The sequence below is a fragment of the Cebus imitator genome, unplaced genomic scaffold (genome assembly GCF_001604975.1).
Source record: "Cebus imitator isolate Cc_AM_T3 unplaced genomic scaffold, Cebus_imitator-1.0 Scaffold429, whole genome shotgun sequence".
Taxonomy (NCBI): Eukaryota; Metazoa; Chordata; class Mammalia; order Primates; family Cebidae; genus Cebus; species Cebus imitator.
In genome coordinates this window covers 374,219-387,813 of record NW_016107744.1, presented here as the reverse complement: position 1 = coordinate 387,813, position 13,595 = coordinate 374,219, and the positions used below count along the sequence as shown (strand labels likewise).

The 13,595-nt window shown below is 39.8% G+C and overlaps 1 protein-coding gene across 2 annotated transcripts in view; it reads right to left on the bottom strand.

Annotated features, from left to right (window-relative positions):
- The window catches only part of LGR5 (leucine rich repeat containing G protein-coupled receptor 5), a 144,086-nt gene extending 130,695 nt beyond the window's left edge, over positions 1–13,391 (bottom strand). For both annotated transcript variants that reach the window (XM_017510073.2, XM_037731903.1), the window contains exon 1: positions 12,870–13,391. In XM_017510073.2, the coding sequence (XP_017365562.1) occupies positions 12,870–13,081 (212 nt within the window). In that variant the 5' untranslated portion in view covers positions 13,082–13,391. The remainder of the gene's footprint in view (positions 1–12,869) is intronic.
- Between the last annotated feature and the right edge of the window lie 204 nt (positions 13,392–13,595).

The window sequence follows — 13,595 nt, the reverse complement described above, 5'->3', positions numbered from 1 at the left end:
TTTATAACATGCTGGATGATGCCAAAGTCATTTGAAGATGCCCCTTCTTTTTCCTCTAGTTTTTTACCTAGTAGGTGTCTTTCTGCTGTTTTTTTCTTGTCTTCAACATTAGGAAATCTTATTTAATGAAAATTATACTTTTAAACATTCAGGGTAATTAATTTAGCTAATTTAGGGAATAACAGTAAGAGACAACATGGTGTGTACTTGGAAAGCATAGGTTTAGTGTGATAACAACTCTAACATCATCAACAGAAATAATTGCACTAACATTTAATGCGTGCTACACAAGTGAGGTGCCATGCAAAGTGCTTTATGTGCATTATCTCACCAGTCTTCACAACAACTTAGTTAGGTAGACATCATTATTATTGCCATCTTACAAATGAGAAAACTGAAGCATTGAGTAACTTGTCTAGATCACTTAAGATAAGACTGCAATAGTAATCAAGAAATGTTCTCATTTCTAACATCAAGAGATGTTCTCATATTGATAGTAATAACTATTTTACTGTTTGTTTTGAGGGTCAAATGGGGAACTATGTGTAAAAGCATCAACAGCACTTTTTGAATTTTTTTCCCTCTGTCTTGGTAGATTACAAACAATCAGTCTGCCAAATTTAGAGGAAAGAATCTCTCTGTCATCACATTATAAGATTATATCAGAAATTATATCAACTAGTCTCACTCCATTGCACATTTGGTAGCTAGAAAATGGCATCTTATGTCTTAGGTATGTGGACAAAGTTTGAGTTTTACATAGAGTTTAGGGGAACAGAAGAGTGCCCTCCAGAAAGAAAACTGTGCTGACTATCCTTCAAATGTACCTGCTCTATGTGCCCTTTTGAAGTTGTCCAGATGCAGGCATACATGGACACAGGGTGTTTTAAAATGTAGGTATTAATATTATTCAGGTGGGATGAGGCCAACAGATCAGGTGATGACTGCCATGGAAAAGGGAGTTTGTTACTCATAGCTCCCAAGAGGAAAGGGCCCACTGTTCCACGCAGAGCCACACAGGAAAGCTCTGGGCTCAGTCTGGAGACAGAAGGAGCAAAAGAAAATCATGGGCAAGGTCCTTTATTGTGGTTTCCATGGGAAGGAATGGACAAGGCAGGGTAAGCAGGTTTAAGATTGGCCAGTTGAATAATTTCTGTGAGCTCTAAGGTGTAGGGGCTATCCCAATTTATCTGAAATCTGAGCTTGGGGTGAGTAGAACAGGAAAATATTGACCTAGAGTATAAGAGCCCTCCAAAAGCCTGGGAAAGGGAGTGGGTAGAGGCATGGACTTTGGATAGGTTGGTTTGCATATGAAAGATGCACTCACAAGAAAATCATTTGCTATCTCCAGGAATTACCTAGCCCTAGGAGGGGCAGTCTCTTTAGGAGCTGCAAGTCAAAGCATCATAAAATAGAGAAAATGAAAAACATAATCAATATACAAGAACTCTGTGTTCTGATCTAATTTTCAAGGGGTATATAGTCCAGTAGAGGAAACAGACAAGTAGAAGAAATATGGTGATCAAGTGTGGTGGGTGCTATGATCGAAGTGGGCTCAGCATGATGTGGGAGCATCAAAGACAGGTTTCTAAAATGTGGGGTTTCAGAAATCTTCCCAGAGGAGATGATATTTGAGCTGAGTATGGAAAGACTCATAAAGGATAGCAAAAGAATAAAGACAATCCCAGCAGAGGGCAACACATGTGAACACCTGGAGGCATGAAGTAGGGAAATTGTAGGATGCAGTTTGAAATGGCTGGAGAGAAGAAAGCTTTGGGTGTTAAATTCAGGCTAAAGCCACCCATTTACATTCTAAGTTTGGCCTAAAGGTTTCTCCGTACATAGTAAGCTGCAACCTAATGATGTGAAAACAGACTTTAACCTCCTCTTGTCACAAGCACTGAGTTTTGTCCAATCAAAGATGGCCAACTATTCAAACATTTGTTCAAATGAGGCAAACACCAAGCTGTAATCAATCCGTCTGTTTCTGTACCTCACTTCCATTTTCTGTTCTTCACTTTCCCTCTTCTGTTCATAAATTTTCTTCAAACCAGATTCAGTGCCAGAATCTCTCTAAACCTATTCTGGTTTGCGGGCTGCCCAATTTGTTCTTTGCTCAGTTAAACTCTGTTAAGTTTAATTTGTCTAAGGTTTTTCTTTTAACAGGGAGCTAGGGAGGGGGAATTTGGCAGCAGTGGTTGCAGGTTAGGGATGAGGCAAGAACAGTTGGCTTTTTGGGCTAAACTGATGTGTTAAAAGTTATTATGAAGTCACAGGAAACTAATGAAGGATTCAATATAGGTAAGACATGACCAGAGGTGCATCTTGGACAGACTAGTGGATAGTAGGGAGTGTGTGTGTATGTGATGGGGGTCTCTGTAAACCATGACAGGAAACTGCTACAGTCATCCAGGAAAAAAGTGAGTAGACCCTGGACTCATGCAATTTCACTGCTAGAAGAGAAAGAGAACAGTTACAGGAGGCATTAAGGCAACCAAAATTTTATCAAATTAAGGTAACAAATGAAATTTTAATCACATATTTAACTACTGTGAACAGAGGCTGGGCCTGGTGGCTACTGCCTATAAGCCCAGCACTTTGGAAGTCTGAGGTAGAGAATTACTTGAGGTAAGGAGTTTGAGACCAGTGTGGGCAACATAGCCAGACTCCCATCTTTACCAAAAAAAGAAAAAAGAAATAATGACAACTATGAACAGACATTTGGGGAATTAATTATACATTCTTCAAACTAAATCTGAGTGTTCCTTTTTGCTCTGCAGGTTTTTAGTTGATACAGAGACACTGTATCTCTATTTACAATGAACCAAAATAAGATGATATTGTTAGAATTCAAGTACACAGCTAGATACAGACATACATAACATGTGTAAACCACAGGATATTTGGCAACATCTAGAAAAGTAACTGGCAGTTTTTGAGTTCATTTGAGTATCTGACATTGAAATATAAAGGTGACCGAGAAGCAGCACTGGACTGTTTTCAAGAGAGCTGGGGTCCAATTCTGTCTTTGCTAGCTGTGTGATTTTTGGAATGTCATTAACCTCTTATGAACATAAATTTCATCATCTGTGAAATAAAGACATTGGATTAGGTAACTTCCAAGGTGCTTTCCATTCTAAATTCCCTGAGTAGCCATAGCTTTTGACTCATTGAAATCCTTTGTAACCCATCTAAGTGATTTTAATTCTGTTTATTTGGGCAATTAGGGTAATGCTCTAGCAATCATGATTAAATTTCAGTCTTGCATTGTGTAATGTGACCTTAGATATACAGCTTAGTCATTCTGGTAATTTGTGGATAAAAGATTATCCTTTTAGTTCTTCACAGTAGAACTTACTTGAAATATAGTTAGGTATTAGCTCAAGCTCTAAATTAGTTTTATTATAATTAACATAAATCTCCCAAAAGTAGCCCTCCTTCTCAATATGCAGTTAATTACATTCTGAGATGTTCCTGCAGCTAAGGCAAAGAGGGCTTTAAATTACTATGTAGCAGTCATTCAGGACCAGAACATATCTATCTAACACTTCTCATAACCAAAAGACTCTGAGGAAGTGGATGTTTTCCTGGAAGGCCAGCAGCTGGGAGGCGGAAGGTGGACACTTGCTGTCAGTTAATCATGCTGCTAAACCCTTTGAGTTCCTCAAATGAGATATACTCACACCCTGGGAGAATCTGGTTTAACTAGGATTTCCTTTTGCTACCCGAGCTTGAAGACTCAGTAAAAAAAGATCTTGAACTTCCTCCTGTACTATATTGCACTGAGTCCCTGAGAACAACAGCTGCTGGAGAACGGGAGCTGCGGATGAGTTAAGATCTTCCACCACAGAACAGTGATGTGGCTTTTCCAAGTTTAAATCAGAGACCCCAATTTCGGTGACTTGAGTTGATAATTTAATTTCAAAGACTCTTCTTTCTAAACTTCCCTTCGTCTTCTAGTTTGAAGCTCTTGGTGGGGAAAGCAACTGACATAAGGAAAAGGCATCCTTTCAGTTTTCTGATACTATCTTGACTCAAGGGATGGAGAAACGGGAAGTGTACCCCCTGGGAGCAGGTGTCTAGTGGAGGCCAGTAGCTCACAGTCTCTCAGTCCTGTCAGCACTGTCTCTTGGGTAGCAGATTTTTTCTGTTAGCCTCTTGCCATTCTTCTTCTAGGCTTTTCTCTATTGTACAGTTAACACTGTAACAATGATAGAGTAAACCTATTGCCAAATGCAGGCATGTCTGCTAAGGGTGACTTCAGGACAGGAAGCACAAAGACAAAGAAATAAAGAGGAAGGTTCTTTATTCTCAGTCTTTACTAGAAGGCTTCAAATTCACTCTGTAGATTCACTCAGCAAATACTGTGAAATAAATGTTTATAGTGAAAGTGTTAAGATATATATACAAAATAGTTGATTAAGGAATATAATATCTTCTATGGAAATTTTTATTTTATTATGTGAAAAACTGAAAGATTATATTTTTGTGTGGATAGATTTAAAGACCAATTGATTATATAACAGAGTTCCTTCAAGTAAGTGCCTCACGAGGAAATTTATAGCCTAAAAACTTCAAGCATCATGTGATGTTTTGTTCATCGAACCAATAAACTCATTAAAATAACATTGCATAAACCCAAACACAACACAATGAAAGTTCTAACAGAGCCCACATTAACCAACCAACTTTAAAATAATATCCTTGTTATGTACTAAGGTTAAAAATTCAGCAAATTCTTTATATTTTTTCCACTTGAGATCATGTGTGGTTTTTCTAGTTTCCTGAGAAGTACACTTTTGTGGCTTTTTTGATCAAAGAAAGGTTATTTTTACAAATAGACATCTTTTGTAGAGGTCTCTGCTCTACTTAATCAAGGTTTCAAGAAAAATGAGAACAAAAGTATTTACCAGTTTTTTAGTGAAACTTAAAAATTCTTAGGTTCTTTTCTTGGTGTAGGCTTTGAAAAGAAGGCATGCATATAAGGGTAGCCACCACAGTTGTGTGTGTGTGTGTGGAAGGGGGAGACAAGGAGGGGGAAGGGGGAAATAAAGGAATTTGGCTGCAAATTGAGGAACAGTTTGAAACACTTGGCTTCTAGTTGTGAAAGATGAGCAACATGGAAAAAAGGACCGGCTAACAAGGGACCACTTGAGAGAAGCTTAATCTCGCCTGGCAGGCTGAGGAGGGAGGTCAGCTCCATGCACGCGTTCTCAGCTGGAGTTGGGCTCCCTTTGCCAGGACGATTGTCTTCTGCATTTCAGTTTCAGAACCGAACTGAAGGTGCCTCCAAGCAGCCAGCTCCACAGTCTCCCTTTTAAAGGGTCGACCCTCCACAGCCATGCCCTGCCAACATTTGTATCATTTCTGCCAAGCAAATGACACAAAGGGAATTGTTTCTTATTAGTGTGTTGGTGTATGTGTTAGTGTGTGCACGAGACACTACTTTCTTCCCCTTGGCCACCACAGTCCTTGTTTGAAGAAGCAGCAAATACTCCTTCTGAAGGCAACAAAGATCAAATGAATATATGGAAAATGTGCATGTATAAAAGATGGGACACTTGAAAATTAGAGATTGTTGAATAACTTTAAATTAAGTCAATAAAAACCTAGAGTATGTGGGTACTATTTTAAGACATTCTAGAGACTGTGCTCTAAACATATCCCAATTTTTCTAAACATCAGTATTGTTTTTTCTGTTGACTTTATAATACAATAAGTGATTAATGTATATCAGGTTAATAAACTGAATTGAAGGACTGAGGAAATTAACTGCATAGTTCAGAAAAGGTTTTTCATTGTTTGAAGGGGGGGGGAGCTTTTCTATGATTTATCCAGATTTCTAACTGACACATAAGTCTGTATCACTAATTGTCTAATGGTTAAACCATGCATAGTTTTAAAATATATGTTGGGGAATTTGATAAAACTTTGGAAGAATTCTCTGAATCAAATGAGTAACATTATGATACCTTTGTGACAACAATTTATCTGATCTCATTCATTTTAAAGGTGAATATAAGCTCAAATATAATTTGCTTGTTAAGAAAGTTCATGTCTCTCTGAACTGAGAAATAGTTCCAAGAGCGTTCCAAAGAATGCAGCTACTTCATTTGACATATAGATCTGGTTATAGGAAAAAGGTTTTATTCTTGCTTAGAAGGCTACTAATCTATTGATCACTCTTTACAATACTCTGGCAGCTACCACAACTTATCTCTGATTTGGAGACAAGAAAAAATGTTTCTGTGGTAGTAAGAAAATGGATATAAAAAGATGTCTACTAAACTTAAAATATTGGCCCTAAACTATGTAAAGTAATGCTCACATTATTGAAAAATTTAAAACTGCATTTTGCTCTGGAATTCCCTGAAAATTCCTGGTATTAGGGCTTCATAAATTGTGTTCCTGAAAAGAAAAATGGGCTGAAATATTTTGGCACCAATTAAAATTATTACAAGGCATAAGTATAAATTGGAAAGCCGATTTTCTTGGGTTGCTGTAAACTGGCCCTGAAGATAACTTCAAAGGAAGTCCAAAAATATTTTGAGCAATGGAAATACTTGAAATAAGCTTACGGTAAGCTTACCTAATAAGACGTGCTATTATCATTCCTAACTTGTCGCAAGTTGCCCCACCACAAGTGGGGCATTGACTGAGTAAAGTATTTAGTACCTTTGTGGGACCTTTGATTGAGTAAAGTATTTAGTGCCGGACACTTGGGAAACACAATCCAACTATCAATTATTATGAATATAGCTATTAAAATAATAAAGTAATTTATACATGTAAATCATGGCATGCGTTAAAATAAACAACCCATTGCGTCATTTAAACTGAACACCATTCAGTCATATTTCAAATGGGGCTGGATAATAATTGTGGAACACCATCGGCCTTGCGTTGTTTGTACTTGCGGACTAGCAGTTCTCACCTGTCTTTCTCTGACCTGTACTAGCCACTGGGATTTCAGCAGCTGGTTCAGTCAGTTCCACTCAATTCAACATTACCGAAAAATATTCAGTATTTACGAAACTCCCCTGAGTCAGGCATTGATATGGGCACTTGGGATATAAAGTGGAAAATGTCCTACCCTGGAGGAGCTTACAGCCAAGTAAGAAGAATTAGCTCTGAAGGAAAGAACCCATCATTAAACCATGGGGTGTTATTTCATCTGACTTTCAAGAAGTTGTTTATATGGTCAGGAGTCAGTTCCTTTGCATACTCTCCAAATATGTTTCAGCCTCTCCAATTCCAGACTTAAACATTAAGAAGATAAGTAATACATGAGGATATATGGAAGCACTTCTGCTTATGAAACATCTTTTAATAGTATTCCATTAATGCTAACACCATGTTAAAGGCCTTTTAGCATTACCACTAGATATATTATTCCATTTCTTAAAATCAAATAACTAATATTTTTTCTCCCTTCTAGTTTTAAGCCAGGCCTTCCCATTGGGCTTAAGCAATTTAACAGGAAAAAATGCCACAGATTTTAAGAATGGACCTGCTTCCTACCATGTAACATATGGAGAACAAAATAAATTTTGAATTACGAGAATTTAATTTAAAATTCCACATTATAGACTGTGAAATGTCTCCTTTTGCCATAGATAGAGTTCCAGAGGTGAAGTTGGGCATGTAGTTAGGATCCACAATGGCTAAATAAAAGTGTGGTTTAAAGCTGACAGATCTGGGAATAGAAGAGTTGTAGTGGGCTGGAACTCATGGGCAGATTTAACAAGTGAAATTCTGCTAAGATACATCAAAAATAGCAACAGGACTTGATACTCAACTCAATTTGTTTGATACGTAATATGCCAGTCAGTTGCGGCTTTAGCGCTGGTCTGATTTATCTCTCTGCTACAAAATGAGACTCTATAAAGGAAAATATTGCAACTGAAGTGAGGAAGTTGAATCTTATAGGAAGGAATTTGCCTTCTCATGAAGACTTCAATTTACCAGAAATATCTACTGGGGAAGTGTTTACAAGAAAATGTGCCATTTAGCTTTATTCTAAATTTGCATAAATAACTGAACCAAACAAAAACATTACTTCACAAAATTGCTCATTGGATAACCCATTGCTGTTTTTCATTTCTATCTTATGGCATGTGTTTTAGATTATTTAGAAACATATTTAAATTTGTAGCTAAAATGACAAATGCATGAATTTGATAGAAGAAATATAAAAAAGCTTTACTAAGTCAAAATTAAGTTTCATTTATAAAAGTATAAATATTCTATAATGTCTTTAATTTTATGATAGCTCTACTGTGTTAATTGTTTGGTCTGATACTTCTGTACCTTTGGCAGGTATATTTTAAAAACTGAAAACAATAAAATCATTCAGATAAAATACGTAACTGTCAGAAATCATAGACTAGTTTTGTGTTTCTGAACTTCTTTAAACACTTCCAAGTGTGACTGGTCTATTATCAAAACGTGGTGTTATTTAACTCCCCAGGCTATTTCTTGATTCTGATCTTCTAACTCATTTATGATTGCTACCTTTTGTTGCTACATCAGAACTCCTTTACTTTGAGAAAATGCACAAGGAAGAAAGAAAAAAAACTAAAGATCATGTTTATTATGTATAGAAATTCATTCTTGTCATGCAAACTCTGCCATGCATATGTTAAATATATTCAGTAAAATATTTATTCTAAATTTATGCCACAAAATTGTTCGAATGAGCTCATGACTTTTAAAAGTTACTTAGGCTAATGATCAATTAGTTTTAATAATTCACCCCATAACAAAAACGCTATGGAAAAAATCCCCAGGAATCCTGGAGAAAAAGAAAGAGCTGTATTGAAATGAAGAAAATTGACTGGCATCATTATATTTTAAACAATTCTAAAAGTACATTGTAGAGCAAACTGTATAATGTTTGTAACTGATCTAAATGTTAAGACTGTTATAACAGTCACTATTTTTGTTATCACTTCTAAAGTAAATTTTCTTTTATTTAAGATAAATTTCTTTGCTTGAAGAGAAGCAGAACTATATTAAATCATTTCCAAAGAAGATTCTAAAAAGGATCTTTCATTTTGAAACTGCATCTTAAATATTAAAACACATTTGTGATATTAAGCTGGTGCCTAATTTAACTAATTGAGGCTTTTGTTCCATTCTTACTAACATCAGTTTTACTAGTTATATGTAAAATTCAATTTTGTTTCAAAGTTACATATGAAAAATAACCAAACCACGTAAAATTAAAAAAAAATTCTTTCTCTTGGTTCCTTTGGTTTATATAACACAAATTTGCTTGTGGATGAAATGTGAATGCCTTTAAGCAACAGCAAGAAGAAAAACAGCTGTTCTGGACCAATAAAGCAAAGCATATTTACTGTATTAGGATGCTCATTAGCATTTAGTTTTCTATCTGAATGTCACACTAACTAGATGAAAGACACATCAAAGTAGTAAAGGGGAGTTTACTTTTAAGACCCTATTCGCAAAAATGTCCACATTTGATGCATTAAAGTAACTTGTCTATACTAAGATTAGATGCTAGAACTACGTTATTTAGGACAGATCAGAACTGGTAGATAGAGATATACTAAATGTTGTAAATAATTATTGTCTGCTTTTATATTTCAACTTTGGTATGTTCCTTATTTTCTGCTAAGTAAACTTTATTAGCCCCTGTTAGTAAAATCAGAGCTCATAACCACTTGCTGGGAAAGTTGGGGGAGAGAAGAGATGAAGATTGAGATTTTTCCAGTGTTTCCGCTATGTTCCCTGGTCCAGTTAAAGACCTACTGGGGAAGGCAGCTCAGTAAGAAAAGAGAGTTAATATTAATATTTGGACTGTCTTAACATTTTGCTTTTCTGGGTAAAAAGATTATAAAATGGCACATAAGTAGTGCTTGCATTCTATGAAGAGATGTAGGAAACTTTGTTTACCTACAAGTCTGACTAGCCGGCTATCAGATGGTGGAAAATGTGTACAGCTACTTGCCAAACGTGTACAGCTGGAACTTGCCATCATCAGTCTGTTTGAAGAAAAGGAAATGCTTATTCTTTTTTTGAGGGGGATTAGGAGATAACATTTTGACTAAATAAATGATGATAACCTCTTACAAATAAATGATAGCAGTTCTGGCTTTTCACCACATCAGTCTTTGTACACTGCAACTTTCTCATCAAGGCTCAATTACTACTGGGCCCCAGTGGAGTGGAGCTATAACTTTGTGTTCCCTTTCAACAGCGAAGGGAAGTTATTCCTTAAAATAAGAAAATCAGTAGAACACATATTCATTTATTTGAATATGAGTAAGTCGAGATTCCTCTTTTATGTTTTGACTGCACAAGTGAAGACAGAAATGGTCAGAGAATACTAGGTGTAACCAAAAGAGGGCGTCGTCTACCCTTCATGTCTGCATAGCGTTCCTGTGGTTAACCCTTAACCAAAATAACCCTAAACCCTCGACACCTGCTCAAAGGGCATCCCATGGCCCTTGGCATTTTTTAGTATATAAGGCCACCAAATTATGAAATCACACATTACAAAGAACACCAGGTTGATTATATACTTCAAGACTGACTTCTATATTTAGCAATCATAGTCCCTGAACTGTGTTGCATTAGAAGAAAGTATTTAATATTTAGATATCACTTTATACAGACACTCTGAATTTAATAATTCATAGGGCACTGGGAAAATTTCTTCTTAGGCCAGGGTACAGGCTGTCATCAAATAACATGAGAATAATATGAAACTTAATTTCCTAACAGTATTTTAACTTCAAGGGATTATCTGTAATATAGATAGATAGATTGTTCTATCTATAGATACATAGGGAACATTGGCAGTAGGTGGCAGTAGGTTCTCCTGAGCACATGGAGGGCACAGTTAAATGCATTTGAGGTATGTGGGAAATGGTTTAAAGCAGAATTTTATGCCAACTTTTAGTAACGGAAGGCTAACAAATGTTTGTTCTTTCAAGGGAGAGAAGAAAGCAATCTGGAACTATTCATAAGCTTATTTTCTGTATTCTTAAACATATTTTATAATGAATGTATAATTTAAATAGTAGGTTAAGTGTTTGGGGGCACTGCACACCTCTCTTGTATATAGTCAAACTTCTTCAGGGTGATGGCGAAGAAGCAGAGTGATAGGCTCCTAAGCAAAATTGCCAAACTGGTCTCGGAAATTCACTGCTTTGGAGAGCTCAGGATCCTTGCAACACTGACTTTAGCAGTTAGAGAGCTTGGGGATGAGAATTCTGCTTTGTAGTAGAGACAGCTGTTCAGGAGGAGGAAACGTGAATTTTGAGAGCATGATCATTTAGGAGAGCAGATTTCCATTCCTGGAACAATATCAGTACCACATGCATTGAGTGCAATTGAGGGGAAGCCTAGTGGGAAAAATAATTTTACCATTCTTTCAGGTAAAAAAGAAAAAGCAGTTAAAACAGCTTTATGGTAAATGAGGAGGTAACCTTCCATCTACCAATCATAAAATCTAGCAGGATGGTACTTTTCTTTAAAGACAATATTAAAGCAAGTAAAAGTTTTTTTTTTTTTCTTTCTTCCTCACTCTGTCTCCAGAAAAAGAATCACTACCTAGTGGAAAATGTTGTGCAAGCCTCTTCATGTTTCTTCCCTCCAGAAAACAACTCAACAGATGGAAGAACGGGTTCACAAACATACCAACTCTCTCCTGCCAAGGTACATCAGAGAAGCCGAAAACTGGGCTTGCATGGGCTTGGGGTGGGCTCGCTGCAATGTCTTGAATTCAAACCTCAATGTTTCACCTTGTAGTCAGGAGCACCTGTTTCCTGGAGTGGCCTAGAACCTGGTCTCTCCGCCAGAAGCAATGAAGCCCCAGATGCTTTGCTCAGGGGTGGAGGGAGTAGACGCCTCGTCTCTGAGACTAGGGTTTCTCCTGGGTCACCGGGTTCACCCAACCACCTGTTACCCTCGGGCCTTGGTTTTCCAGAGACAAAATTATGCAATGAGCCGCTGCCTCAGGGCTTTGGAAGTGGTGGTGGGGGAGAGAAGGGTTGGGAGGATTCCCCAGGGATGATAGAGAGCTTCAGGTCTCCCTTTGGGTGTCCGTGCCGCTGTTTACCAGCCCAACAGCCTTCAGCCCACTTCCCTTTTCCTCCCCCGGGGGAGGAGATGGTTAAAGATTACACAGTGGCCGCGGGCACTTCAAAGGGCGGCGCGGGCAGCCAAAGGTAAAGATAACGTTCTGGCAGCTCTAATAGGAGTTTGTGGCTGCCACATTTTAATCACGCCGTTAAAAAAGAAAGAAAATAAGAAAGGAGGGAGGGAAGGAAGGAAGAAGGGAGGAAGGAAGGGAAGAAAAGAGGAAAGAAAAGAAAAAGGTTACATCACGTCACCGTTCAAGGGATGCAGAATAAAACCCTTTGGAGCCAGGCAAGTCGTTTCTCCTTTGGGGAAACTTTCCACAGACCATCTTTTCGCGGAATGCGACTAGACGCGGAGAAGCTGTTCGGGCGGGGACCAGATGGCTGCCTGCCTTTGGGTTCCAGGCTCGGTGCAGAAATGCCCTCTCTGTACGCAAATGCCTGTATTTGCCATTTGCAGGAATTCGCCCTGCGATATGCCTAGCGCTGGACTGGGAAGCTGCTGGGGCAGCAGCGCTTTCTCGGCTTGCACTCGAAGCCATTTCTCTGCGCGACCCAAAAGTGCCAGCACACTACTCCCCGAGACACGAGACACGTGCATTTCTCTGGGGGCCCAAACAGGCCGGGGCAGGATGCCTTTGACAAACTCGTCTGCCCCCTTCAGAGCAGGCGGGCGCCAAGGAGCTTCCAGCCTCGCCTTGGACTAGCCTTCCCTCCCCTCTTAGCCTCTTTCCCGGAGTGAAGTGGGGAAGCACTTACAGGTAGGAGGTGAAGACGCTGAGGTTGGAGGGCAGCTCCGAGAGCCCCAGGTCGGAGCAGTCCACCCTGAGCAGCATCCTGCCGTCGGGCTCGCAATGACAGTGTGTGGGGCAGCCCCGCAGCAGCGCGCCAGACCTGGGTGAGCCGCCCCCGGCCACCAGCTGCAGCAGCACAGGCAGGGACAGGAGCACACCGAGCAGGGAGATGTCCATGGTGCCCGAAATAGGGGGCCACGAGCCGGACGCCGGCGGAGGGCAGCACCGGGCTGCTGTGGGCCGTGGCGCACAGGGCGCTGCTCCGTGGGCTTCTGCAACTCAGCGGGCGTCTGCAGCACCGGGCGCCGCGTTCCTGCCCCTCCGGCGTGGACGCACTGCGAGGAGAAGCGCAGCGGGGTCTGAGGTGCTGGTTGCAGCCACGCCGGCTCCGAAGAGCAGCCCTGGCTGCAGCGGCGACAGTGGCGGTGCGCCTCGCTGCTGCTCGTGGCCTGAGCGGTGTGGAGCAGCATCTCTGCTTGCACGCTCGTTTTTTAAAGCACTCCAGCCCGAATTGCGCGCCCAGTGACGTCAGCGCAGCCTGGCTTCCCAGGCACCCCCCGCCCGGCCCCACTTTCCCTCCACCCGTCCCCTCCCTCCTTTCCCAAGTCCCGGACTGGGAGGCGGCAGGCAGCGCGAGGTGCTGGCCAGTTCTCGGAGCTCCCGCTGAGCCTCCGCGGGGTGGATTCCAGCG